This window comes from Stigmatopora argus, chromosome 12, assembly GCF_051989625.1.
Source record: "Stigmatopora argus isolate UIUO_Sarg chromosome 12, RoL_Sarg_1.0, whole genome shotgun sequence".
Lineage (NCBI taxonomy): Eukaryota > Metazoa > Chordata > Actinopteri > Syngnathiformes > Syngnathidae > Stigmatopora > Stigmatopora argus.
The window spans coordinates 6,443,760-6,469,638 of NC_135398.1; the positions used below are offsets into that span (position 1 = coordinate 6,443,760).

General features: G+C 41.3%; 1 protein-coding gene and 1 long non-coding RNA gene across 3 annotated transcripts; one reads left to right on the top strand and one right to left on the bottom strand.

Annotated features, from left to right (window-relative positions):
• Positions 1–37: 37 nt before the first annotated feature.
• LOC144086162 (neurocan core protein-like) lies at positions 38–25,200 on the top strand. Its single transcript, XM_077615989.1, has 19 exons — positions 38–169; positions 3,142–3,345; positions 4,776–4,958; positions 5,866–6,040; positions 7,116–7,243; positions 7,571–7,855; positions 9,166–9,285; positions 9,754–9,834; positions 9,904–10,052; positions 10,141–10,312; positions 11,609–12,550; positions 16,515–16,625; positions 18,463–18,576; positions 19,561–19,612; positions 19,754–19,860; positions 20,217–20,299; positions 20,887–21,031; positions 22,343–22,525; positions 24,106–25,200. Exons 1-19 carry the CDS (start codon positions 97–99, stop codon positions 24,210–24,212), a joined length of 3,414 nt encoding a protein of 1,137 aa, XP_077472115.1. The 5' UTR covers positions 38–96; the 3' UTR covers positions 24,213–25,200.
• LOC144086164 (uncharacterized) lies at positions 21,265–25,521 on the bottom strand. 2 transcript variants are annotated; one of them, XR_013304366.1, is made up of 2 exons: positions 25,396–25,521; positions 21,265–22,567 (listed from the first exon to the last, which is right to left on the bottom strand). It is a non-coding gene; the product is annotated as an uncharacterized LOC144086164 (long non-coding RNA). The 2 variants fall into 2 exon arrangements; XR_013304365.1 differs by lacking the exon at positions 25,396–25,521 and adding an exon at positions 24,000–24,772.
• Between the last annotated feature and the right edge of the window lie 358 nt (positions 25,522–25,879).

Here is a 25,879-nt window from a genome sequence, read left to right on the forward strand (position 1 = left end):
AACGTTCCCTCCCCCACGGAATCAGGAATCGGACATCCACCACCGTCATTGGCAGCAAAAAAGTAACTATTGCCCTCTCTCTTTTTCAGATCCAAGATGGCGCTTCTTGGACGTGCAGTTGCAGGACACATCTTCTCAACTCTGTTTTTGCTGCACTGTTTTGGCTTTGGTGAGTTCTCTTCATCTTAAGATTTTGACCTAAAATCCCAGCAAAATATCCCCAACTTTTTCTAACTTGTGTACGCGTGATGACGTATCGCTTTCAAGTGAGTCCTCTCCAAATGCAGAACCCTCATATTAGCTCCCACGAAGTAAAATTTGACATTGTGGTGAAGGTGCGTTGATAGTCATCTCTGGCATTACCATTTTTATGAGTGACTTTTTGTGCAGAAACTTCATCCGTTCTTTGTTCTTTCTGAGCAATCTTTGCCGCGTACGATCCGAAAAGGTTAGCCCAAGGACACCCGACGAAGATGTAGTGATCCCAGCTATAAAAAAAAAACCCTGTCAGGGCGGAGACGGGAAATAATCTCAGTAGACGGGAAATAGGATTTCCATATAATGCCGTTTTTCACTCTCTTTTAAAAGAGCATTTGATGGAGGCCAGTTTCCCGAGATAATTAACAACCTGATTCGTGGAATTAGGTCATTGTCGGTGATGTCATTTTGTCCCATTTCCATGTCGGACATGTCCATTTAGTATATTGAGCGGATGACGCGTTCGAGGGAAATAGGGAAAAAGGAAGTGCCGTTGGATTAGGATGCACTTAGTTGCCATTCCGGGAAAACACATCTGTTCCTATGTTATTTTTTTATCCTTTTGAGACAGACAGGTGTGTTTGTGTGTGTGTGTATGTGTGTGTAGTAATTTCAGTGTTGCAAGTGTGCGTTAACACGCCGGGAATGTTTGTAGACATACTCTGCGGGATTGAACTGGAACATCTCCAAAGCTATTTAGGCGATTTAACGCTACCATCTGTTCATTTATGATTGCGTGAAATTCACAATTACGCAGGAAAAGATTTATCCCTATTAAAGTTGTCAGCTTGTCAAGGAGTGACAGGTGTGCCGGAAAAATGATAGGAATAAAGTGGCAAAAAATACATTTTTGTTGCAAGTCTTGGAACTTTTCGGAGAAACTTTGTAGCTGATCTTAATGGTCGATGAATTTGATTGTCGATTAGTTGACAACATAGACATTATTTGCATTAAAATCTTAATAACTATTCACAGCCAGTGCTTCCAGTTCAATGAATTGGACGTCTACCATTGCCAAAGCAGGCAATAACTTAATAGTAAATGTTCTCTCATTTATTCTTTTTTTTTGTTATTGCAAACATAGTACCCAATTGTTCATTCATTTCAATGTTGTTTTAATAAGCTTTTGATTTATTTATTACTGTATAGAAAAATGTTGATTATTATTATTAGTAATAATAATACATACCATATTCTCCAGACTATAAGTCACACTTTTTTGTAGTTTGGCTGGATTTACGACTTACATGTCCTTTTATATTTTTCATTCTGACTAGCAAAAGCTTTTTTTATAGGCTATAGTTATCTGGAAAAGATATTACCTTAACAGTTGCCTATTTTGTCTGTTGTTCCTTATGTTACTTTTATTAGTTTACCATATAAAAAAAATATTGTTGATTTCTGGTCAATTTCAAAACTGCCCCAACAAAAGTGCAACTTTTACTCCAATGTGACTGAATAATGTATCTTTTTTTTCACTTTTATTGTGCATTTTGAGGCTAGTGCGACTCATACCTCCAAAAATATGGCCATTAGAACCCAAATATGTGGACATCCCTGTTTTGGTCATGTAGACAAATATTATATTGTGGTTTTTGTGAGGGGGGAAAAATGGTTTAATGACAAAAATAGTCACTTGCCCCTTAAAGTATTCATCATGACAGCTCTAATCTCCAGCACTGAGTACTCCAAGTTGTCAATTATCACATTTTCGGCGATGATCTTTAAACAATACCAATGTATTTCGAACCCCATCTCTGAGCAGACTTTTCTAGGTCTGTAAGACTCGATGGGATTTGACGCCGTGTTGATTTCCGGGCTACGGTGTCATGTCCCAAAGCCAAAAGCATTTGGCAAGTGGACTGCAAATTGCCTCCACCATCTTTTGGGGAGCTGACAAGAAACCGTGTCTGCTAATGACAGCGAGTGTCCCTTCAAGTGACTTCCAGAGCTCTTCAGCTCACTTTTAGCCGTCTCCCCGCAATCCCATCTGTCAGTCGCATGGCCGCGAGTCCACTTGTCAGCCCCCCAGCCCCTCCATTTCCATCATTCAATTTACACCAGCTCCGTTTCTTTGTCTGCTTTCCCCGCTCCATCTGAATCCGCCTCACGCTCTCGGACCGTATGATTTTCTTTTCTTTTTTTCTTTTTTTGTTGTTGCTGTGATTACATCTGATTCTACGGGGGCTCGCCCGAACCCACCGAAATGATCCCGTGGGGGTGGGCGGTCTCGGCGTGTGAAAGATGTTCAATCTAAATGCAGATGGAAATATCCCCCAGAGATTCAAATCCATCATTTGTATTATTTCAAAAAGACCTTTTGTTGATTTGAGTATTTGTACACACACTATTTTGCATTCACTGACATTTTTTATTAAATACATATTTATCGCGCAGGGTCACATCGTATCAGATGAAACATAAATGGGATTTTTTTCTAATGCACCGACCGGATTGGTTGGTTCCATCTTTACACATTCTTAGCACAGGATCTTTAAAAAATAATGTTGACATTTATGCGGATATAATGAGTGGAAATAAATGGAAGGAGCACGACCAATGAAGATCACTTTAGCAAATTTTGCTTGGATACACTTTGTATTCTCGTAATGATCACGTCGTTCTTTTTTTTTTTTTTTTGATGAGGACGGTGTGAAAGTTACTAATGAATCCCCGATGTCTGATTAGCAGACAAATTGGTTTAAAGCCAGAGCTGACCCTCATTTCCATTCCTTCTACTACAGTGCAGCGACAACTATAATCAATGAGACGACCGATTGACGCTTTAATCAGAAAATATCAATGTCCTCTGATGAAATTGTCTACGGACCGTCATGTCCCTTTCACGATCCCATTTTACTTCATTTGTTATGGTCCTGGCAGGCGCACCCTCCTCCATCGTCAACATGCGGAGGATCACCCATCCTACTGTACAGCAGCCGCTGGCAGGTGAAGCCGTGCTCCCCTGCGTTTTCACCCTCGCGGACGCCTCATCCGATCCGAGCGTCCGCCTCCTGTGGACTCTGGACAGGCTCCCCGCCGGCGGGCGAGGCCCCCCGCCGGAGCTCGTTGTGCTGACTGCTGAAGGTAACACTGACTCAAACTAAGGGAAGATCACAGCTGCTTTACATGATGACGTTTGAGCCACTGAACGGGGATCAATGCCAATAAATGTCCTTCAACGTGGAATAGAGCTGACTCAGGGGGTACTTAACTGAATGCGATGGATTGGACTTTGCTGAGCCACCACCCATAATCCCCTTCTTTGGAAAATAAACCGATTCCGTTAGCTGTGATAGGCTCCGCCACGACACTTGTGAGGATGGTACTCGGACGTTTGGTCGCTGGACTTTTGGTCGCTGGACTTTTAGTCACCGGACTTTTGGTCGCCCGGACGTTTGGTCGCCCGGACGTTTGGTAGAACAGGTTCAAATTATGACAGAGAGAGGGAGTTTAGAGTTTAATATCTAAATACTGTTGAAACCAGCTCTCAAAATACTGTTGAAACGATCTAAATACTGTCTAAATACTGTTGAAACGATCTAAATACTGTCTAAATACTGTTGAAACGATCTAAATACTGTCTAAATACTGTTGAAACGATCTAAATACTGTCTAAATACTGTTGAAACGATCTAAATACTGTCTAAATACTGTTGAAACCAGCTCTCAAAATACTGTTGAAACGATCTAAATACTGTTGAAACCAGCTCTCAAAATTATATTCATGTGATTCATGAGAGGGAGAGTTTAATACCTAAATATCTAATACCAAAATATCAATAAGAGCACTCATTTAACACATCGGCTGCTGCCATCTTCTGTCATAGGCGTCCAATGAACCTTCATTCTATCTGGGAGATCGTTTCAGCAGTATTTAGACAGTATTTAGATCGTTTCAACAGTATTTTTATATTAAACTCTAAACTCTCCCTCTCTCTGTCATAATTTGAACCTGTTTTACCAAAAGTATGAGCGACCAAACGTCCGGGCGACCAAACGTCCGGGCGACCAAACGTCTGGGCGACCAACGTCCGGTCACGTGTGAGGATAAACGGTATGGAAAAGGAATACATGAACGAGCACTGCCTCTATTTTTTTTCTGTGCGCGCAGGAGGTGATCTTCTTCCTTCATGTCAAATAATATCAGTGCGACAAAATTAGCATTTTTAATTGACGGCAAAAGGAGCCGGCGGTATTACATGTTCTTACTTAATGCAAAATCATGCAAATCGGAGTCACTTAAATTGGAAAATAGCTTCAAAATGCCATTAGGAATCATTGTTTGTCTCACTCCAACCTGCGAATCAGTGGCGAGTCCAAGTTTTGTTCAAAGCTCCAACCGTCCCGTGACACTAATTCAGATTTTGATTTGATTTATTATACTCAATATCAGGGCTCAAGGTCAAGCTTGGTGCAGAAATAAGACAAATCTGAAGTTGACTTTTGCTCCGTCCTTGTCTAAATTCTGCGTATTCCTCGCCGTTTCTCGTGGTGAAATGTGTTGTCTGCCCAAGGTGACGTGATTAAGGTGAATAAGGCTTTCAGTGGGCGCGTCAAGCTGCCAGGTTATGCTGCAAATCGCCTCAACGCTACCATGGAGATATCCAGCCTGCGTAGCAACGACTCGGGCACTTACCACTGTCAGGTTGTCAAGGGCAACGACTACGAGAGAGACGCTGTGCCCCTGGTGGTCTACGGTAAGATCGGTGGCAACTCCACTTTTCTTGTCTTTATGTTGATTTTTTGGGGGGAGCAGGGCTGATTTCAATGGCATATTCATGTGCAGCCATTATACTGTGAAATAGTTGAACCCTCCATGCATGAATGACATTTTTTGACATGTTTTTAGTACATATCTCAAACCTGTAACCAATATTTTACGGCTTTTGTTTGGCAGTCAATTGTAATATTAGCCTCAATTATTTTGAATACAAATAACTGAATGATTTGAAGGACCCAATTTGGGTAAACAAATCAAATATCGAAATAGTAAGAAATAAAATAGTGAAAAATATGAGTGTTAAATACATATCGTATTTTGCGGACTATAAGTGGCACATTTGTCTCCAACTAATAATCAAGTACAAAGTGTGACCACCCAAAATTGGTTTTTTTAGGCTATCGTTATCCAAAAAAAATGTAAATGTTAATGTCTTATCCTTTTTTTAACCAGCTCCTCCCAGTTGAAATGGACCCAATGTCTATCGCTGCCAACGAGTTAATACATTTAATTTTAATACATTTTTTAATACCTGATTTCGAACATATATTTACAAACAATAGCCAAACAATTTCAAGTAGGCCCTTGCATGATTTTTTATTTTTAAAGTGTCCCTAAGAGAAAAAAAAGAGTTTGTGCATGGTTTGAATCCTTTGGCCAATTATGCATAAAAATAGGAATTCAGCTACTAAATCACACAACTGTCTTGATTCATGGACAGGTTCTCTATCTGCCCTTTTGTTTCTCGTCTCAGTTTCCACCTGAGTCATTGTGGAATAGTTTTTTAATGAAGGCATCGGGGCCGAATAGCAGCCACGCTCAGCTGTGAAATTCCGACAGGAGCGCAAGCGGGCTCTTTGTGATTTTTCTGCGCTTTTCTGCAGGTGTGGTGTTTCACTATCAAGCGCCCAGCGCCCGCTACGCCCTGTCCTTGGCGGACGCCCGGCGAGCCTGCCGCGAGAATTCGGCTCAGATGGCCACGTCGGCCCAGATGTGGGCGGCCTTCCACGACGGCTTGGCCAGCTGCGCGGCCGGCTGGCTAGACGACCAGACTGTCCGGTGAGGAGACCACTAATGGCCCCTTGGCTCCTTATTTAGACACCCGCACTTTTTCTTTGTCAACCCAAAACGGGTTGTTATTCGTCAATGCCGAAAGATGAGCCCTTCGTTCATTTGCTGCAGCGTTTAATCGTCGTTAAATCCTAAATGAAGACTTTGTAGAGTGCTCGTGCGAATCGCTGGCCGCTTTTGATGGCGCCAGACCTCCCATCCATTTGGATTGGGAGAAACTGGCAGCCCATTGAATGAGCAAGAGTGCTCCCAGTTTAAAAGGAACCGGATGTCTTTGTTGTGGATAGTGGGTTAAAAACTTTTTTTTTATTAAGAAAAATAAAAATACACAGTGATATTGAGGTATATTTGAAGTGCAAATCTATTTTTATCAAGATATTTTTTATTACCTTTATATATTTTTTGTCAATTTTTTTTTTTCAATAAATTAACAATAGAATAAAATTATTTAAAAATGAAAAGTTTAAAATGAACTGGATGTCTTTGTTGTGGGTAGTGGGTTAAAAACTTTTTTTTAATTAAGATTTTTTTTTATTATTATTTCTTTATCAAGATAGTTTTTATCACCTTTGTATATTTTTTTTCACTTAAATTTTAGCAATAAATTAAGATTAGAATAAAATGATATGAAAATTTTAAAATGAACTGGATGTCTTTGCTGCAGGCAATGAGTTAAACAGCCTAAAAATAATTTAAACATAAAAATCAACTATAGACTGGTATTGAGATATATTGTGTATTTCTGTTTTTATTAACATTTTACATTTATCTAATTTTTTTTAGTCATAAAACTTTTATCATACCAATAAATTAAGGTTAAACAGAAATTATACAAACCTGGACACTATTTTGGGTCATGTAAGACACACGTTTTATGTTTATACATAATGATGTCCTTGATTGTGGACACCTTGTTTTTATGGGCTAATCATTAAACAAATAGTCTATTGTCCTTTTAAAAGGTTGATGATGGAAAAACCCAATCCTTTCAGTCCTGTTGTTGTTTTTTAATTAATCACGATAGAAAGCTACGTGTTAGCCGTTTCCTTGTCTCTCTCTCCAGGTATTCTGTCCAATCAAATAAACTCGACTGCTCTGGACACAAAGAATACTCTGCCGGAGTCAGGAATTATGGGAAGAGGGACCCCAAAGAGTTGTTTGACGTCTACTGCTTTGCAAAAGAACTGGATGGTAAATTGCATTGTCAGAATATTTCATTCTATTTAGCACTCAATTCAATTTAATAAACACAGACACAGTATGCTCAAATACAAATATCAAAACATGCACAATTCCACTTGACATTGAAAATGGCTCATGTTTATTTATAGTCAATATTGGCCTTCCCGTTACCATCACGCTCGCCGCTAAATATATCCCGCTATTTTTTGCCCGGCCGTGGAGAATTGTTGAAAAGACATGGAGAAGAAACGTCTTTTTGTTCCTCCCTGGCGCCGTCTAACTTTTTGAATGATGACCTTTCGTCTGTCTTCTTCTTCTTCTTTTTCCCGCCTGCAGGCGAGGTGTTTCACACTTCAGTTCCTGGCAGATTGTCGCTATCTTCGGCATCAGACCGCTGCGTCTCCCTGGGGGGTCAGCTGGCCACCGTGGGGCAGCTTTACCTGGCCCGGAGGGCCGGCTTGGATAGTTGCGCCCCCGGTTGGCTCTCGGACGGCAGCGTGCGCTACCCGGTCAGCCTCCCTCGCCCGGACTGCGGCGGGAACAAGCCCGGAGTCTACACCGTGGCGCCCAACGTGACGGGTGACGAGGCAACGCCGCTGTACGATGCGTACTGCTATAGAGGTATCGTTGGAGAATAGAATCATTTGCTTTTTTTCGACATAATACTAATATTTGAACACAATCGGTGGAGTAACGCGTGTAGAAAGATAAAAAGCCACGGGCATGTCTTTGTTTTCTTCAGGGTAAAACAAAATTTAAACATTTTAAAAATCAGATTATTCATTCTTATTGTATGCTTTTATGAATTTTGACATGAACCCTTTCAGGGAGAGTTGTCACAATTGTGGACAGCATTCATAGGGCAAGTGACTATTTTTGGTCAATAAAAACAAAAAATCTGTTTTATACAAATTTTTTTTTTTAAATATTTTTTTCCTTATTGTAAAGTACAGTGTCAAAGTGGCGGCCCGGGGGCCAAATCTGCCCCACCGCATCATTTTGTGTGGCCCAGGAAAGTAAATCATGAGAGCCGACTTTCTGTTTTAGGATCAAATTAAAATGAAGAGTATAAATTTCCTGATTTTCCCCCTTTTTAATCAATAATTGTAATTTTTAAATCCATTTTTTCTGTGTTTTTAGTTCAAAAATAATTTTGTAAAATCTAAAAATAGATATTAAAAAACATTAAACAAATAAACATTGTTTTAGATCTATAAAAAACTGAATATTCAGGGCTTTTAACCCAGTTCTTTTAATCCATTTATTTAAAAAAATCTAAATATTATATCTAAAATGGTCCGGCCCACATGAAATCGAGTTGACGTTAACGCGGCCAGCGAACCAACCCGAGTCTGACACCGTTGCCATAAAGTAACACATTCATTCATTCACCCCTCCTCGTCAAAATTGATTGGACATTTAGCTCCCATTAATGAGGGGACTGATTGCCTTATAACGTTTAATAATAATAATTTTGGCCTAAAAGGAGTAAAAAAAATTGGAACAGATATCTATCATTTTTCTTCTACAATTCAATATATTCAAGTTACAAAACAAATGAAACCAGTATTTATGAGTCTACTGGTTTGTGTTCTCTATTCATTTATTCTCAGCAGTACTACAACATGATGTTATCCAATTGCTCAGCTCCTAAAATACCGTTGATTGACCGTCCAGGAAGATAATAAGTGGTTTAAAATACCGTTGACAGGCCCCAAACTATCTGTGGTCGCAGGCGTGGAAAGCTCCAATCGGCTCTCTAATAATGACAGCACATGCCACGGCCGGTGTGGTAGCCATGGCAACAGTAAATCCTGAGCTACATCTTTGTCACGCCGTTGGATGGACGCAAGCAAAAAAAAAAAGCATTGACTTGAGCGGTTTTGTCTGAAAATTGTCAATTTAGTTTGTTTCAATGGTTATTTCTGAAGGTAAAGCGGAGAAGACAGACACCATTTCTCAAATCTACTCTTCCCTGTGGAAGCCCTGGAGCTACCTCACGGACTCCACCACAACATCTGCAGCCACGGACAACCCGCCAAGCATGAAAGGTTTTCTACGTTTGCACCATCAACCATCACGTTTCCCCGCCTTTGACGGCGAGAGACGTCCAGCGATTAGATTGGACGCCTCTCGCCGCCAACGGCAGACAAAAAGTATAACACGATCCATGCCACCCTTTTAATTTTGAGTACATTCCGAGGAAATGAACTAGTCATGAGACTAAATCTAAACTTTCTCTGGCGCAATGACCAAAATTGAATCTTAAATCGAACTGTTAAAATTAGAAATTTTATTTTTTTGTAGTTTTTGATATTGTTTTGAGCAAGACTGGACTCCAACATTTAAGGCAGATAGACTGAAGAACGGCAGGAATCCTGAAACACACAAAAAATGTAATTGCATATACTGTATATGCTACCTAATACAAATAGAAATGCTTTCTACTCATTATTCAAGACTTTATGAACCTTAATCTCCTTCCATTCCACAAAAAAACCTTTTTTTTTACCCCACAGAGGAGCACGACCAGGTTCCATCCAATTGGACCGGATTGGTGGACCTTGAAGAGGAGAAGAGCCTTTTGAACGTCAACGCTTGTAAGGCCACTTTGCCACATTTTGCCGACACGCCCAAACTCCAAAGTTAAAAACCAACTATGTTCCCAGCCTCAGAACCGTGGTCTTCAGAGTCCTCGCAGTCGTACGTCAGCCTTCAGATATTTCCGGGTCAGAGCATCGACTGGGGGGAACCCTTTGAGCCCGACTCGCCCGACTTTCTCCGACCTCCCGTCGTTCCGACTCCCACGGAGAAGAAGGTCCCAATTTTTAAAAATAAATTTATTGGACCTCCTGTCCAGGATTTTCAAAGTGCGCCACTACTAATGCTGAATCTACAAATCCTAGGTCATCTCGGGGATCGTCAAGTCTTTTTGGAAGCCTTGGAACTACCTGGTCGGAAGCGGAAGCGGAAGCGGAGGCGAGGCAACCACTCAAACGCCCAAAGAGACAAAAGACGAAGATGTGAAAATGAAGAAGGCGGAGGACCAATCAAATTTGGACGCGACGACATCGCCAGGTGGGGAATTTGATGTTTAAGATTCCTGTTTAATCTTCAAGTAGTACATTTTCAAAGCGCGTTCTCTGTTAGAAAAGTGTTTGAAATAGAGATAGGCACAATAAAAACAGGCGGTAATAATTCACAGGCAAGTATTTTTCTTCTTTCTCTTATGCAAAAAAAGATGACGCCCTAATTAGTGTTATCAATCATCCGTGCTTTTGCCTATTTAAAATGTCAACACACTTTCAGAGGTGAATTCATTAGTACTGTGTATATTTTAACATTTATGGTATACTATATAGTTCAGGATTATCATTCTGCTGAAAATGCAAACAATGTGAATCTAGAAAAAAGACTTTAGTTTGCTTGAGAAAATGACATTGTGCAATGTTGTACTGAATAATTGCATTTATTGAAACATTTAGAAATAGAATCCACTTTGGTGTGGTGATAAACCGCTGCTGCTGGCGGTATTCATTTGCTCTTCTTGACATCAATGTTTTTTTTAGCTATCTTTTGGGGATTCATCACGTCAAAATCATTAGACGTGGAGCACATCTCTTAACCTGAAAAATGGCCTCATCATCTCCCATGTTAGCATTTCGTCAAGATATTTGGGGAGTTGCACGCATTCAAACGCGTCAAAAAGGAAAGTGATTGCTAATTAAGTCCATTATCAGTCCTACAATTCAATTTTATGTGGCATTTGTCTTCGCCTTTGTGCTTCTCAGTCACATTTTTCATCTTTTTTCTTGAGTGAAAATTCGGGGAGTTCTTAAAAAAAAAAACTAGAATGGAACAAAGATTGTCATTATTTCACTTTCCGCTACCATTTTTTTGTCTGTGATGTTTTTTCAGAGTGGCTCAATGAAAAAAACACTAGTCTACATTGTTTGCTAATATTCTTCATCCCAAAGTCAAACATGTCATCTTTGTGTATGAAATAATAGTAAGTTACTATAATTGAATAACCGTTTCAGTGCCATTGTTGTTGCTCTTTTAGTTTAAATCAGTTTTCCGCTCATAGACATTCATTCATTTGCTGCCATGCCAACCCTCCCACTTCAAATGGATGGACATCTATGCTTGTGGCTAACCATAAGTAAACAAGCGACTGCAAATCTTTGTTTCCTCCATTGATTATTAAAATTAATGCATATATATATTTCAGCAACACACTTATTTATTTATTCATCAACTAATTTACTACCTATTTATTTATGTCTAAAATGTCTTTTCCTGTGTCTGTATTCTCACCCTCTTGCTACTGTGACAGTGAAATTTAATCTAATCTAATCTAATTCTCATCTGCAGGCTCCTTTTCCTGGAAAAGTGTGGTTCCCAGCGATCCGACCTCTACCAACGAGGAATCCTCCACTCGTACCACATCTTCAACCGCATCTAATCATCCCTCGCCTACCAGCGTCCGCCAGGAGACGCGTCCCGAAACACGTCCGTCCACCCCGACTCCCGAACCGTCTTCATCCAGCGTGGAACCGTGGGTTCGCGTAGATGCCGAAACCACCACACCGCTGGACAAGAAGCCGGTCACGGTGACGTCGAGAGCCGCTTCCAGGGGAGGAAGAGGCAGGGGGAAGAAGAACCGAGGCGAGGACAGAAGCCGAGGAGGAGAAGACAAAGGAAAAGACGAGGAAGGGAGCGGCGAGATTGCCGGCGCCGAGGCCAAGGGGGAGATTCACGTCTCGCGACGTCCGGCCGGAACCAGCAAACCCAGAGAACGCTCCAGGTCTAGGGATCGCGCTCATAGGAAAGGACAAAGCACCACCGCCACCAAGACCAGCCCCGAGCCCACCGCCGTGCCCACGTCCCCGACGGTCGACACGTCCACGTCCAGACTGTCGTCCGGCGTTTCGACGGAAGCCCAATCGCCGTCAATCCGTGCAGAACGGGAGCCCGCCTCTTCGTCGTGGAGTTTAAGCTCCTCCTTTTCAACCCGGACCCCGTCTCCATCGGTTCCGTCCGCGTCCGCCCCGTCCCCGACTCAAACCGTCGGATCGGCAGAACCCGATGGATTCCCCCCGGCGGACAACCGGACCGGCTCGGCCGAGCCGATAGCCTCGCTGGACTGGGTTCCGGTGGAGAGCGTGGCGGTTCTCAACGTCACTCTGGGTTCTCCTATAGAAGAAGAAGAGCCCGCCTGGTCCCAGACCGTGGGCTCGGGGTCCCCGTTGCCGGGCAACGTGGAGGAGGAGATCGGCAGGATCAATGTCAGCGCCATCACTTTGGCCCCAGCTGGTGAGCGATGACTTCCTTTTTTTATCGTACACAGTAGATACATGTGGAATACGCTTATGTATTTATACATAAATAGGCAAATGACACGTTTTTCAGACTATGATCATGGAGACAATCATGTTTGTACACAAAACACAACCATTTTTTGACAGCAGCACATACGCATTGATAGACTTGAGCATTGCTGCATTTGATAATGAGGATTAATGACATCATTTGATAGGAGGGGCATTTTAGGGGTACTTGCCTTTGATGGCAAAAACAGTACCAGCATTACATAGTCTCAAATTTTCTGCAAAGTGGACAGGGTTCCCAATCAGTATGCACTAAATTCAAGATTTTGTAGATCGCTGACAGCTTGACTGTCTGGGTACATTGCTTGCTGACGCGCTATATTTACATAGTGAAAAGGGTGGAAGTGTGAAAGGGGAATGCGCGTGCAAATATCATGCTTAAAGCATGTCAATATTAGCCATCGACTATGGCTTTTTCGTCTGCTACCAGTGACCGAGACGATCCGGAATAGAAGCGAAATGGGTCAAATGAGATCGGTTTAAGAAAAAAATCCCGTACAAAAGTTGTGATACGACATACGCAATTTGAAATGATCAAAAAACGTGTAAAATACGGGAATACATATGAGTTGACAGGTATGAAACACAGAATAAGAGTCTCATCGAAAAGGGAAGACCACCTTTTGGCCATTGTAAAGTCTCCGGCGGCTTTTCCACTGCTTTTGGCTGGATAATGAGCATGGTTAAGAGGAAGCATCCCATCAGCCGCCAGCCGAAATCCTCACGGGACTCGGCCGCGGCCGTTACTTTGCTCTTCTGCAAATCCGCAGCGGGCCGGTCAAAGCCGCCGATTGGCGGCGAGGGTCGAAAACCGGCTGTAAATCGTATTGACGATGGCGGGGCTTGAGGGGGGGACGGGGGGTCTGCTTGAAGGTCGATTGATTGAACGGGAGCCCCCGCGGCCAAACGCTGATGTCTCAACCGTGCAAACTAACGATTGGGAAGGATGAGCGGGGAGGGGAGGGGATTGAATTTCCACTTCTAACTCTTCTTGTTGGGGTGCAAAACAACAGTTCTGTCAGTCTGTCAAATAATGTTTTTAATATAATTTATGAATTAGTGAATTGGTGTGTTTTAAGAGAGAATAAAAATAAGAGAAACACGAAACGAGGCAAAAACCACAGTATATGCAAAATATGATAGTAGCAAAGAGCCGCATTCGGCTCGAGAGCCACGTGTTTGCCACCCCTGAACTAGTAGAGTGAAAAAAATAGGTACACTATTTGATTTACTTTTACGATAACTACTACTAGTTATTGTTGAGGCAATATTTTGCGGATATTGATGACTGGCCACTAGTAATTAGCACTAGAAGTGAAAATAGGTTGTCAACTAGTTTTTGCTAATGTATCCTTATGCGGAAACAACTTTTTGAATGATTTTTTTTTTTTTTTTTTAATGCCAGGAAGAATTGTTCAGGGAGCGCATTAGTCCGTCCTGTTTGAATGTATTAGTCACGTTGTTTGCGTCAGGCGGGAGAAGAGTTGACTCTGTCAGCTCCTTCTGCAAACACCATTGATTTTTCTCCGCCACTCACTTTAATGAAGAGCCAATCGCGCAAGGTTTATCTTTCCGAGGCGCACGCTCGTAACTCGGCCTGTCATATTGCGTGATATTTTTTCAGGTGCGACTTGGCCTTGACTGACGCGGAGGGCTGTCAATCTTGATAAGATAAACTTTACTACTCTACTTGATTTGGCAACTGGGGATGTTCATTTTTGTTGGAGTGCTTTTTTACATAAAATATTGGTCACTCTTTTACAGTATTACCTTGACTTAGTGACAATATTTAAAAAAGAAAAAAAGCAGCCCCACATCTTTTGACTTTTATTTTGTTGGTCTATTCCTGTCACAAAAGACAAAAATTATTAATTAATATTATTTTATATGTATTTGTTTCATGTTCATTGATATTCCAGAGCTAATGCAAACACACTGGCCTTGGCAATTAAGCAGTTTAGCGGTGCATTCCCTCAGCCCGTAGGATGTTTTTCAACAGTATTTTTACACGTCGTTATCAGATTTTTTTGCACGAATGAAGCCCTTGTCCTTGATGGGGTCACTTTGCTTCGGATAAACATATTTTCTGCTGAGCTAAGCGGCGACCAAAGTTGGTGCAAGGTCGCTCTCGTGGTCTTGTTAGCGACCGTGTTAGTAATGCTCTGCTGGAAAACTAGCAGTACTAATACATAGAACTTTATTTCATCCCGTATTCGGGAAATTTCCTTGTTTCCAGTAGCAAGACAGAAGTAAGCACAGACACAGAAGACATTGTAGACCTAGGTAAAAAAAAAACTGGAGCCACACACAGGAAGTCCACAAGGTGGGGACCTTCTGCAGACTGAGATGTAGCATCTCATAGTATTATTGGATTGTTGTAGTATTGCCTTTAAAAAATAAATAAAAATTCTAGTTTATAAAAATGCCAAGATTGCCTTACTGGCAATCTTGGCATTTCTAAAGCATTTTTCTCCCTCTAGATGTCCAATCCATTTGAAGTGGGAGGGTGGCAGCAAATGAAGCACCCTCCCACTTCAAACGGATTGGACATCGACTAGTCATATACTAAGTGCATGGTGTTGGCATTTGTCGTTATTATAGCAGGGGATTCACTATATTTTCTACGCTAAGTTTTCCGAGGATTTCTCCATCTTTGTCTAAGATACCGGATTTGGGAATACATAATCATCGGCCAGCGATTGATTTTCACCCCACTCCACGTTAGTCTTCACACACACAGACGGTAGGAGATGGCGGAACAAAGGATCCTACGGCGATGCTTTGCGAACGGAACGAACGGCTGCTGCTTTTCAAAGCCCCAAAGTCGCCGTAATGAGCGGTCGAGGGGAGAAACGCGTGCTGCTGCGTCCATTCATATGGAAATGCACAATTGTGGAAGCCGACCACACGCATTTGGCGGCCTGAAAGGCAGGTCCGAGGCGTCCGGCGGGGGGTCCGCTCATTTCTGCGCCAGGACGTCTGAAGTTCTCACGCCGCCCGCCGCCACCGCCGTCGGGCCGGGCGGTAACCATGACGACGGCGGATGGCGAGCTTCGGGCGCGTTGACTTCTGATCCTTGTGAAAAGAGGGACGGACGGACGGGTGGGGGGGTGGAGGATGGGGGGGTCGGGTGCCGGCTGCGTTAATTAACCTTGTAGGATAGCGGCTGGTTTATTTAAAAATCATTTTTCAAGTATTTTGGATATCATACAGTGGGAACGGTCAAGTAGTACAACAAGGTCAAATTGTAATATTAGATCTTCTCAAATGGTATTTCACCATAAATGACTATTTAACAAATAGCAATGGAGCCTTCAAAGATTAATTTAAGCTAAGAGAACCAAAAATAATAGAATTACACAAACCCTCTTAGCTTAAATATTGAAAATAAATGTAAATTAAGGCTACAACAAGGCCAATGAGGTTAAATATAAAGGATGATTTTGAATGAGATTCTTCTACCATCATTATATTACTTTTATTACTATTATTATTTTGTTGTTTGCCCTTGCAATTAAACAAGATCACACCAAATACCACCAGGATGATAGCCCCCCCTCCCGAAGGAGTCATTTTTGGCAATGTTTAGAATAGTGCCAGAAGAAAACAATACTATTCATTAAAAAAAGTTTTGTTTGATGACGGTAATAAGAGAATATGGCTGTATTATTATCAAAATCTAATGAGACTATTCTAAAAGCACTGCGGGGAGGCAAATCCAATGTCTCCCCATCTGAAAAGGTGAAGGATATTTTTTAAAGCTTTTCTTCATCTAAATATAACAAGGTTTCTCCTAATGATGTTGTCTTGGCGTGGACAAGCAGGGAGTCAATTTGAGCATTCCAATGAAATATTCAAATGTCTAAAGCATGTTGAATGGTCTGTTTCAGTGGAGCCCTGCGTGACAAACCCATGTCTGCACGGAGGCAAGTGTCTTCCTCAGGGAACGGGCTACAGCTGCTATTGCCCACAAGGCTACGCGGGGGAGAACTGCGAGATTGGTGAGTGACGCCCGCAACACGCAAAACACAAAAGACGTTGGCTGACACGGCCTTTCCGTCTCGGGGTGGGTGGGCGACGCCTCGAATCTTGGACGACGTGAGGCTGCCTCAAGGTCAAAATGCCTCCATCACTTATCAACAAACACATTTGAGATGATTGGAGGAGAAAAGCGTAAAAATGGGGACCCTTAACCTTGTTTTAACACTTTATAGGCCAAGTGACTATTTTTAAATGAGCCTTGTAAAGACGTGGCCACAATATATATTAACATTTAGTACTGAAGTGAATATAAGGAGATTTAAAGCTTCACCACAAAGTGCACAAAAAAATAATAATGAATAATAAATAAATAGTCACAAAATAAGGAGTCCCATAATAACTCGTCAACAACATAAGTAAGTAGGGAAGTGCAGAAATGAACAGGTAAATAATCTATAAATAAGTAGGGAAGTGAGCAAATTAAAATAAACAAATGAACAGATAAATAACCGATAAATAATAATAATAAATACATAAGCCATAGATAAGTAATAAATAAGAAGTCAACATATTAAATAAGTAGTAGTCAACATGAATGAATGAAGTATAGGTACACAAAGGGACTAAAGTGGTTAGCAGCCTATATTTAACAAGTGTGTCTGCGATTGGCTGGCAACCGATTCAGGGTGTCCGTCGCCTTCTGCCCATAGTTAGATGGCTCCAGCACCCCCTGTGACCGTAGTGAAGAAAAAGTGGTACAGAAAATGAATGAAGGAATGAATGAATACACAAGTGTGGCCTACATGACAAAAGTGGCGCCATCTGGTGGCATCCTGGTCTCAGAAAACTTCAAGTTGAAGTGACTTGAGGGGCTTCATTGACCATAAAATGGTTCTTTGCTGCCACCTTCCATTGTAAACGCCACACTCTATAATCTTGGAAATAATTGTCAGTCCGCGCCGCGACAAAAAAAACCGCACAAAAACAATCATCCTTTTTAAAAATAGACTGTTGGCTGCACGCATTGTGACGGCGGTGTACAAAGCTAATGATGCTGTCGCCACGCTTGTGGGCCGTGTTCAAGTTGCATATTAGGCAGCGGCGCACTGCCTCGAAATAATCCTTTAAACGGTGAGATGGTTTAATTGCTTCTTTTAAGGAACACTTGACCGGTGGCTGAAGCAGTCCTTCCTTCCTCAAAGAAGTCAACGCAGAAAAAAAGAAAATGTTGAATCATTTTTAGTCATTATTGTCTCTATAAATTGCTATATTTCTTATTTCCATAGACTTTGATCTTCTCATTTTGAACTATTCTTGCAGGCCTATTTTTTTCTTCTTCTCACTTTGAGCTTTTGTCGACGCAATGTTGAGGAAGGAACTGAAAAAAAGGCGAATGTGAAAATATTCCATATTTTTCAGACTATAAATCGCAGTAGCCAAAGAATGCACGATGAAAGGGAAGAAAATATAAGTTGCATTTTTGGAGGGAGTTTTTCTCATTTATCAGAAACCAAAAACAACATTAACTATTAAAGTATTTTTGTAAAATAGGCGCCTGGTAATGTAACATATTAAGAGTTTTTTGGGGCAATCATATAGCATCCAAAACAAAATATATACTGAAGCGTCGTCTCCTTCTGTGACGCAAACGGCATCAAAGCGCCTCATGTCTTGTTTAGTTATGATATGATGCTCTCCAACATCAAAAGTAGCCTCTTCTTTTAAGCGACATATTTTTTGTTAGCAGCTGAGTGTCACACAAATGGACACTTTCTTCTTCTATTCACTTTTAGCAAATCCCTTTCATGCGAGCCATAATTGAGATTTTTTTTTTCTTCTTCTTTTCTTCCCTCGCAGACGTCGACGACTGCCAGTCGGAGCCGTGCGAAAATGGAGGCACTTGCGTCGACAAGATTGATTCTTTCCTTTGTCTCTGCCTGCCCAGTTACGGAGGAGACGCGTGTGAGAAAGGTGAGAAATAATACACTTGGCAGGTGGGAAAAGACAAAAAAAATTGAAGATTTTATTTGCAAATTGACCAGAAACCAAGCACAAATATTATACATTTATATCTAATAGTAAAATAGAGAAAGACAGACAACATGGGTACCTGGTCATGTAACAAATTCAGTTTTTTAGATAACTATAGCCTAAAAAAAGTGTAAAAAAATAGAAATACATCTACCGTCTTGGTCCGAATATAAGACGATGTTTTTTGCATTAAAATTAAACTGAAAAAGTATCAAAACAGGTACAAAAAGTGACTACGAAATTAATCTAGATGAAGTCCTCTTAGGTCCAGAACTCGATTTGATGCCGTTGTTGCAATTTCGTTGTTTTATCACAGTAGATTGTGATTGCACTTTATTTTACATATTTAAATGTTCATAAATTAAGATGCAAAAGACAGTTTTTGCATGATTTGAATGAGGCAAAATAACATGCTTTTTCTCTCCAATATATTGTTATAATCATTTGTCTCAGATGTAATGTGATTATTTTGTGTATAAAAATTGAATTTGGTCTTTTTTTTCCCCCATACTTGAATCTTGAAAAAGAGGGGGGGTCATCTTATATACCAATATGCTAAAAGTCGCACTTGAGTGTACATCATAGCCCCAGCTAAATGACAGAAAATGCAACCTATAGTCCAGAAAATACAGTACGTGGCTTTGTATTGGTCCTATCGTGAGAATGAAGTAGTCGGTGGATTCTCCGTGTTATTGATTAGATTGGATAACTTTATTCATCCCGTATTCGGGAAATTTCATTGTGACAGTAGCAAGAAAACAAAGATACAGCCAGAGAAGCTACGTGCTATGAAGTAAAAAAATAACTTTTCTAGTACCCCAAATTGGCAAATGACTCTCCTCCCATCTTTTACCGTCGACTTTGTTGCTTCTCTTTGACGTAATACGGCAATATGATGGCATCCCCTCCGCTTTTTCCCTTTAGACATCGAGGGCTGCGAACACGGCTGGAGGAAGTTCCACGGACACTGCTACAGGTTACACATTCTGCTTTTTCTTTGGCGTTTTTGCTTTTTTGTTGAGCTCCTGTTGAGTGGCAGGTTTTTTTTTTAGTTTTTTTTTTGTAAATGGCCAAATTGTGTGGGCCTGTCATTTAATGTTGACTTTTGATCTGGCAGGTACTTTACTCACAGACACACGTGGGAAGACGCAGAGAAAGACTGCAGAGAGCACAGCGCCCACCTGAGCAGTGTCACGTCGACCAATGAGCAGGAGTTCATCAATGGTAAGTTGAAGGTGAAAATGACCACGTAGAAACAAAGGCTGTTCAATCACATTTTTTGTTATGCCACACCAAATAATGTTGCAGAAATCATGTTTAGATATTTTGTTTGGCATAAAATCAACTTGTATATGTCAATAATAAAGCACATCTATAGTTATAATAAAGTACTGTAAAGTAGTTTTGACCTTATTCAATGCCATTGACAGTTATGTAATAGAATCCATTTGATGGAATTGAGTCATCTTCTTTCACTGCTATTGACGGCGATAGATGTCCAATCCAATTGGAATGAAGCCCGGCGGTGATCCAACGATGAATCCAGTATTTAATGAGTAAATATTGCTTGTTGTTTACAGGTCTTGGTCATGACAACGCCTGGGTTGGTCTGAATGACCGCACCGTGGAGGATGACTTTCAGTGGACTGATAACAACGAATTGGTCAGTTGGCATTCTTAAAATCATCTTGGTTTATAACATGGGTGTGTCCAACTCGGTTTGGTTACAGAGCCACATTTATGCTTGCTAGGTCTTGCCGTTTAAGTGAATTGAAGATCTGTCCTTGTTCATATCGGGCAATGATGAGTTAGCATTGCATCACTTCCTTGTCATTTTTGACTAAAAGGTCACGTCATGTAAATTTTTAATCATGTCCTGTTGATTTGGGGGGGGGAGTTCTGGGTTACTTTCTGTTAATTTTGGGGCATTTTAAAGTTCCTTAGTAACTCAGTGGCTGCCATTGAGGGCGCCTTTTTGACTGTAGGGGGGCAAAGAACGACTGTGACTGCGGATTAAAAAAAAATACAGTAAGAATGAGCAAAAAAGTGGCGAACCTGATGGCCGGATCGGACCAGGTTGTGGGCCTCATCCGGCCTGCGGGCCGCAGGTTTGACACGTGTGGTTTAAAATTGTTACATTTACATGAAAATATAATGTATGTGCTTTTTGTCATCCCTCACATTAAATGGAACCCACCTTCAAGTGCCACTGATAAAGTGAATTTACTTATTTATTTATTTATTTTGTAGGTATACGAGAACTGGCGGGAGAGCCAGCCCGATAATTTCTTTGCAGGAGGCGAGGACTGCGTTGTAACCATCGCTCATGAGGATGGCAAATGGAACGACGTGCCCTGCAACTATAATCTGCCCTACATCTGCAAGAAAGGAACAGGTAGTGTTTACTTGCACCCATAACGCAGACATAAAGGCAACTCAATGAAATTGGAACTTGTTGTCATTTTAAAAACATTCAAAAAATGTCACCTTTTGTTAAACATGTAAAGGCAATGTATTTATTCACATTTTATCATGCCTCAGTGCCATTTAGGGAAAAAAAAGTGTATATATACAATGTAAGAAATAGTCTGTTTACACCATTTGTCCAAAATATATGGAGAATTTATCAACATGGAAAATGATAGTGAATGATCCATACAAAAATGTTGCACGCTAATTGAAAATTAATTTAGCGGCGACCGCCACAAAAGAAAAAAACAAGTATGGCGACACATTATGAAAAGTTCGATTAATTAAATGCTTTGATTCAACAATGGGCAAATAATGAGTACCTGAAGCAGCAGAGGTCAAATGTTTATTCAAATCTGCCAATGTCAAACAACTATAAATTAGGAAACAGTCAAAAATTGGGCTTGACAGTCTTGATTTGAAAAGGAGAGGACCACAACCGTTCAGTTACCTTTATGGCTTCTCTAGTCCAAATGTAGTGATTTTATCATGAATATTTTTTGTTTTTAATTAGATTTTCATTCTCAATCCCTCACCCGGTATTCCCTCAGTTAGATGCATTTGATTGAACAAAAGCAAATAGTTTAACCAGGTTGTCTGTTTTCGTGATGAAACGAACCGGCTGGCCAATCTTCCAAAGCGCTCTCACGCTTTGGACTTGCACTCGAAATTTGGCCCGATTTGACTTTGTGAAAGGTCACGTGCGGCGAGCAAATGCAGCACAAATTCATGCCAATAACAAACTCAAATTGGAGGCCAATGAAGCATTACTGTCAGCAAACCATATTGAGGTCACATTGTTCTATTTCACAAATGTCACACAAAAAGTCCTTATCTTCCATTTGTCATCAAAACAACCAACAACCATCAACAGTCTTTGTAATATCCATGGCGTTGCCTGTGATGTGTTAGCATAAAGGTGCATTAAATTCACTAGATTGGACTTCACTGTGCCACAATAGAAAAGCGCAAAAAAAAAAATTAAAGCTAGTTTTGGTGTGGTTTTATCGGAAAATCGTTACGTGTCATGTAGATTGCTAAAAGACGAATACTGCTGATATAAGCCCCTATTTTTTTATGAGTGAATTGAGCACGTAAAAGGAAATGGAGACCCCGATGAGTAGCCTATTCTGTTGTTTTGATCCAAACATTGCTGAAGACAAGCAACCAAATGATGACGGTTAATTGAGGCCATGATGAAAATAAATCGGAGTTTCCTCCTCGTTTGTGTTTCCAGTGCTGTGCGGGACGCCGCCCGCTGTGGAAAATGCCAAGCTGGTAGGTCGGCGGAGGTCGCACTATGACATCCACGCCGTGGTGCGCTACCAGTGCTCGGAGGGCTTCTACCAACGCCATATTCCCACGGCGCGCTGCCGGGCGGACGGGAGCTGGGAGCGGCCCAGGATCATATGCGCCAAGTGTAAGTACATTGGCTCGGAAACATCGGCGATATTTCCATTGTCTGCAAAATAAAGCAGAAATAATGAGGACCCAAAAGTAAAGAGTGACACCAAATTGATTGAAGGTTGTTCACTTGGATCCGACCATCCAACAATAAAAGTGGGATAAGCCATTTTGCAAATAATGTCATCCTCCACTTGGCACCAAAAACCGGAATGTGGCTTTCCACACTTGCTCTTCTAACACTCTTCCAAGGACTACGCGCGAAGGCTCCACTGTCTCTGCTGTCTCAAAATGATTGACCAACCAAATGGGGTCCAACATTTTGGAAAACCCATATTTGTGGGCCAAACTCATGTGCACTGATGGTGGTGCCCAACCCACCTCCCTACTATGCACTGGCTGACTTATTATGTTCCCACTATTTTTAAGTGTTAATTTGAAAGATGTGGGATTCGATCACGCTACCTTTCGCATGGTGAGGAAACGCTCTACTAGTTGAGCTAAGTGCCCAACCCACCTCCTTACTGTGCACTGGCCGACTCTTATTATGTTCCCACTATTTTTAAGTGTTAATTTAACACTAAGTTAACACTAAAAAATAGTGAGAACATAATAACAGTCGGTCAGCGGAAAGCAAAGAGGTGGGTTGGGCTCTTAGCTCAACTAGTAGAGTGCTTGCTCACCATGCGAAAGGTAGCGTGATCGAATCCTGCATCTTTCAAATTAACACTTAAAAATAGTGGGGACATAATAACAGTTGGACAGAGGAAAGCAAGGAGGTGGGTTGGGAACTTAGCTCAACTACTAGAACGTTTGCTCACCATGCGAAAGGTAGCATGATCGAATCCCGCATTTTTCAAATTAACACTTAAAGATAGTGAAAACATAATATGTCGGCCAGTGCATAGTAAGGAGGTAGGTTGGGCACTTAGCTCAACTAGTAGAGCGTTCACTCACCATACGAAGGGTAGCCTGATCAAATCCCACATCTTTCAAATTAACACTTAAACAACTCAAACAGGAGAGCACTCACTTACCAGTAAACTAGATTAGGACATATCTGATTTACTACCTGTTTAGTGCTGATTTTTCATCGAGTTTGGCCTGCAAATATAGGGTGTTCCAAAATGTTTGAGTCCATTTGGTAGGCTAATCATTTTGAGACAGCAGAGCAGGTTGGTGAAATTTCCTGCATAGTCCTCAGAAGAGCAAGTAAGGAAACCCACATTGCAGCAAAATTTGTGAATGAATGGTGCAGTGTCTTTGGCAACTGAGTCCAAACATACTCTAACACCCAAAAGGCATTTCTTAACCTGAAAAGACAGAAATGCCAAACATTACACACAAAAACTTGAAAAATTTCTACAAAAGCTGTGAACATTTGAGATCACTCCAGTGAAATTTGTCAAAAGAAGTGGCCTATGAAATGGGGTCAAACATTTTGGAACACCTTGTATATTATACATTATAATAATATTTAAAAAACCCACTGTGTATTGTTAGTAACGAAAACCACAAAACCTTCCCCCTCAAGCATAGAAAGTTGCATCTGAGAAATTAATTGCGCCATTGCTCCAATTCCTTTTGCGCTTTCAGCCCGACGCGCCCACCGATACCGACGCCATCATCGCAAGGAGCGCCGCGAGCATCGCGGCCACCGCCGACACGGCAAAGGCCGAGAGGACGCGCACAGCTACGACTGAACCAAAGACGGCGGCCGCAAACTCAAGGTGCTACCGTGTCTCCAGTTCAAGCAAAAGCAAAAGACAACAATTCCCTCGCTCCGCCCCTATCCGCTTCACTCCCTCCGATACGGCTCGATGATCCATTAACCGCAGCGAGCGTCTTCTTTTTTTGTTCAAATCTCCAACCCACATCCCTCAACTACAGTCCAAACGCTAACGCTAGACTTCACCCTTCCCGTTCCTTTCCGCAACCGCGTCCTCATTTCCGCGATGAACTCGACTCGGTCAGACTGGCAGCCAATTGCGCGAGAGTGCATGTGAGAGAGGAACGTTCCATTTTTTTGTGGGCGTCACGTGAAAATGACTCATCTAGTATTTTGTTACAAGCACAGATGACATTGATGTAAGATAGCGAGGCTTTTTTGTACACACGGTTGTTTTATTTTATGGTCCATGAGCACACACGTTGTGGATTTATTCTACTGACACACTTTTTTTCTAATATCTATTCCGTTGTCATATTTTATTTATTACTTTTGCTAGTGAAGACGCACGCGCTTGTTATTTTGTACGTTGGTGTATAGTTGTCTTTTTCCTAACCCAGTATTTCATGCGCTCAGTTAGAAATAACATCAATTGATTTCTCTATTCTGACTATTGTGCATATTGTGGTGTTTACTGGCTGATGTTTAATCAATAGCTGGATCTGGTCCAATCAGATCATGCGCCTCGAGCGCTTGGACTCGGTGAGTGGCATTGACCACTTGAATGATATTGTGATAGGGATGATTTGACATGACACGCTGATTCCTAAATTGCTTCAAAGTCCCTTCCATCATTGCATGGCTACTTTTTACTTGATGGCTAGAAAGTGGAGATTTGTTGGGGGCTTTAGCATTTGAATTGTCATCAATCCTTTTTGGTGGTCTTATGATGTTTTTGTCCTGTTGTGTTTCATTCTTAATAAAGAAAAATATTACAGCATTTGTGAATTTTTGGGATCATTTATCTGCTTTGACCACAATCTATTCCAATAATAAGTGTTAATACATTTGTGGTTTTAGTGCAATAAAAGATGCAATTAATTTGGTCGTTTACATATTAATCGCACACATTTGGATTGTCTTTAAATGGTTTATACAGCTAATCAATGAGAGTATGCATTCTAGCAGAGTCTAATGAAAAGAAAAGAAAAACATACCTTGTTAGCAATGTTTTCAGTGCTATTGACTGACTAATGCACATTATTATGAAAACTATGTATTTTTTTTTGAAGTATTAATGCCCAACCTAAAAGTATTTGCAGCCCCAACCCCCTGACTAATGCACTCTATGTTGAAAACTATGTCTTTTTTGTGTCTATGTGTAATAGGCGTGGCCGAGGCGTGGCTAAGCTCAGAGTTCAAAAGACCGCCGCCATTTTTAAAATGGCGGATAAGCCGGAAGCTGGACGCGGCGATGGACTGCTGAACTGCTCAGAATTGACGATTTCCCGAAGAAAGACCCGACAAACTTCTTCCAGGACAATGCAGCGCGTTCGTTACTTTGTCTTTTGGGGATTTCGTAGCCCCTGTTCTCATTTTAAGAGTGCTTTTTGACAGGAGCGTTCTTCATTGGCGTGATGTAGCCCCGACGTGGATGCAAACACAAATGTTTGCTAGCAAGTTGGCTACATTGCGTCACCT

Coding starts and splice junctions, on each gene's coding strand:
- LOC144086162 (XM_077615989.1), top strand. CDS start 97: ATGGCGCTTCTTGGACGTGCAGTTGCAGGACACATCTTCTCAACTCTG. Junction 10,313..11,608: donor GGACGCGACGACATCGCCAG/GTGGGGAATTTG, acceptor TCTCATCTGCAG/GCTCCTTTTCCTGGAAAAGT. Junction 18,577..19,560: donor AGGAGACGCGTGTGAGAAAG/GTGAGAAATAAT, acceptor TTTTCCCTTTAG/ACATCGAGGGCTGCGAACAC.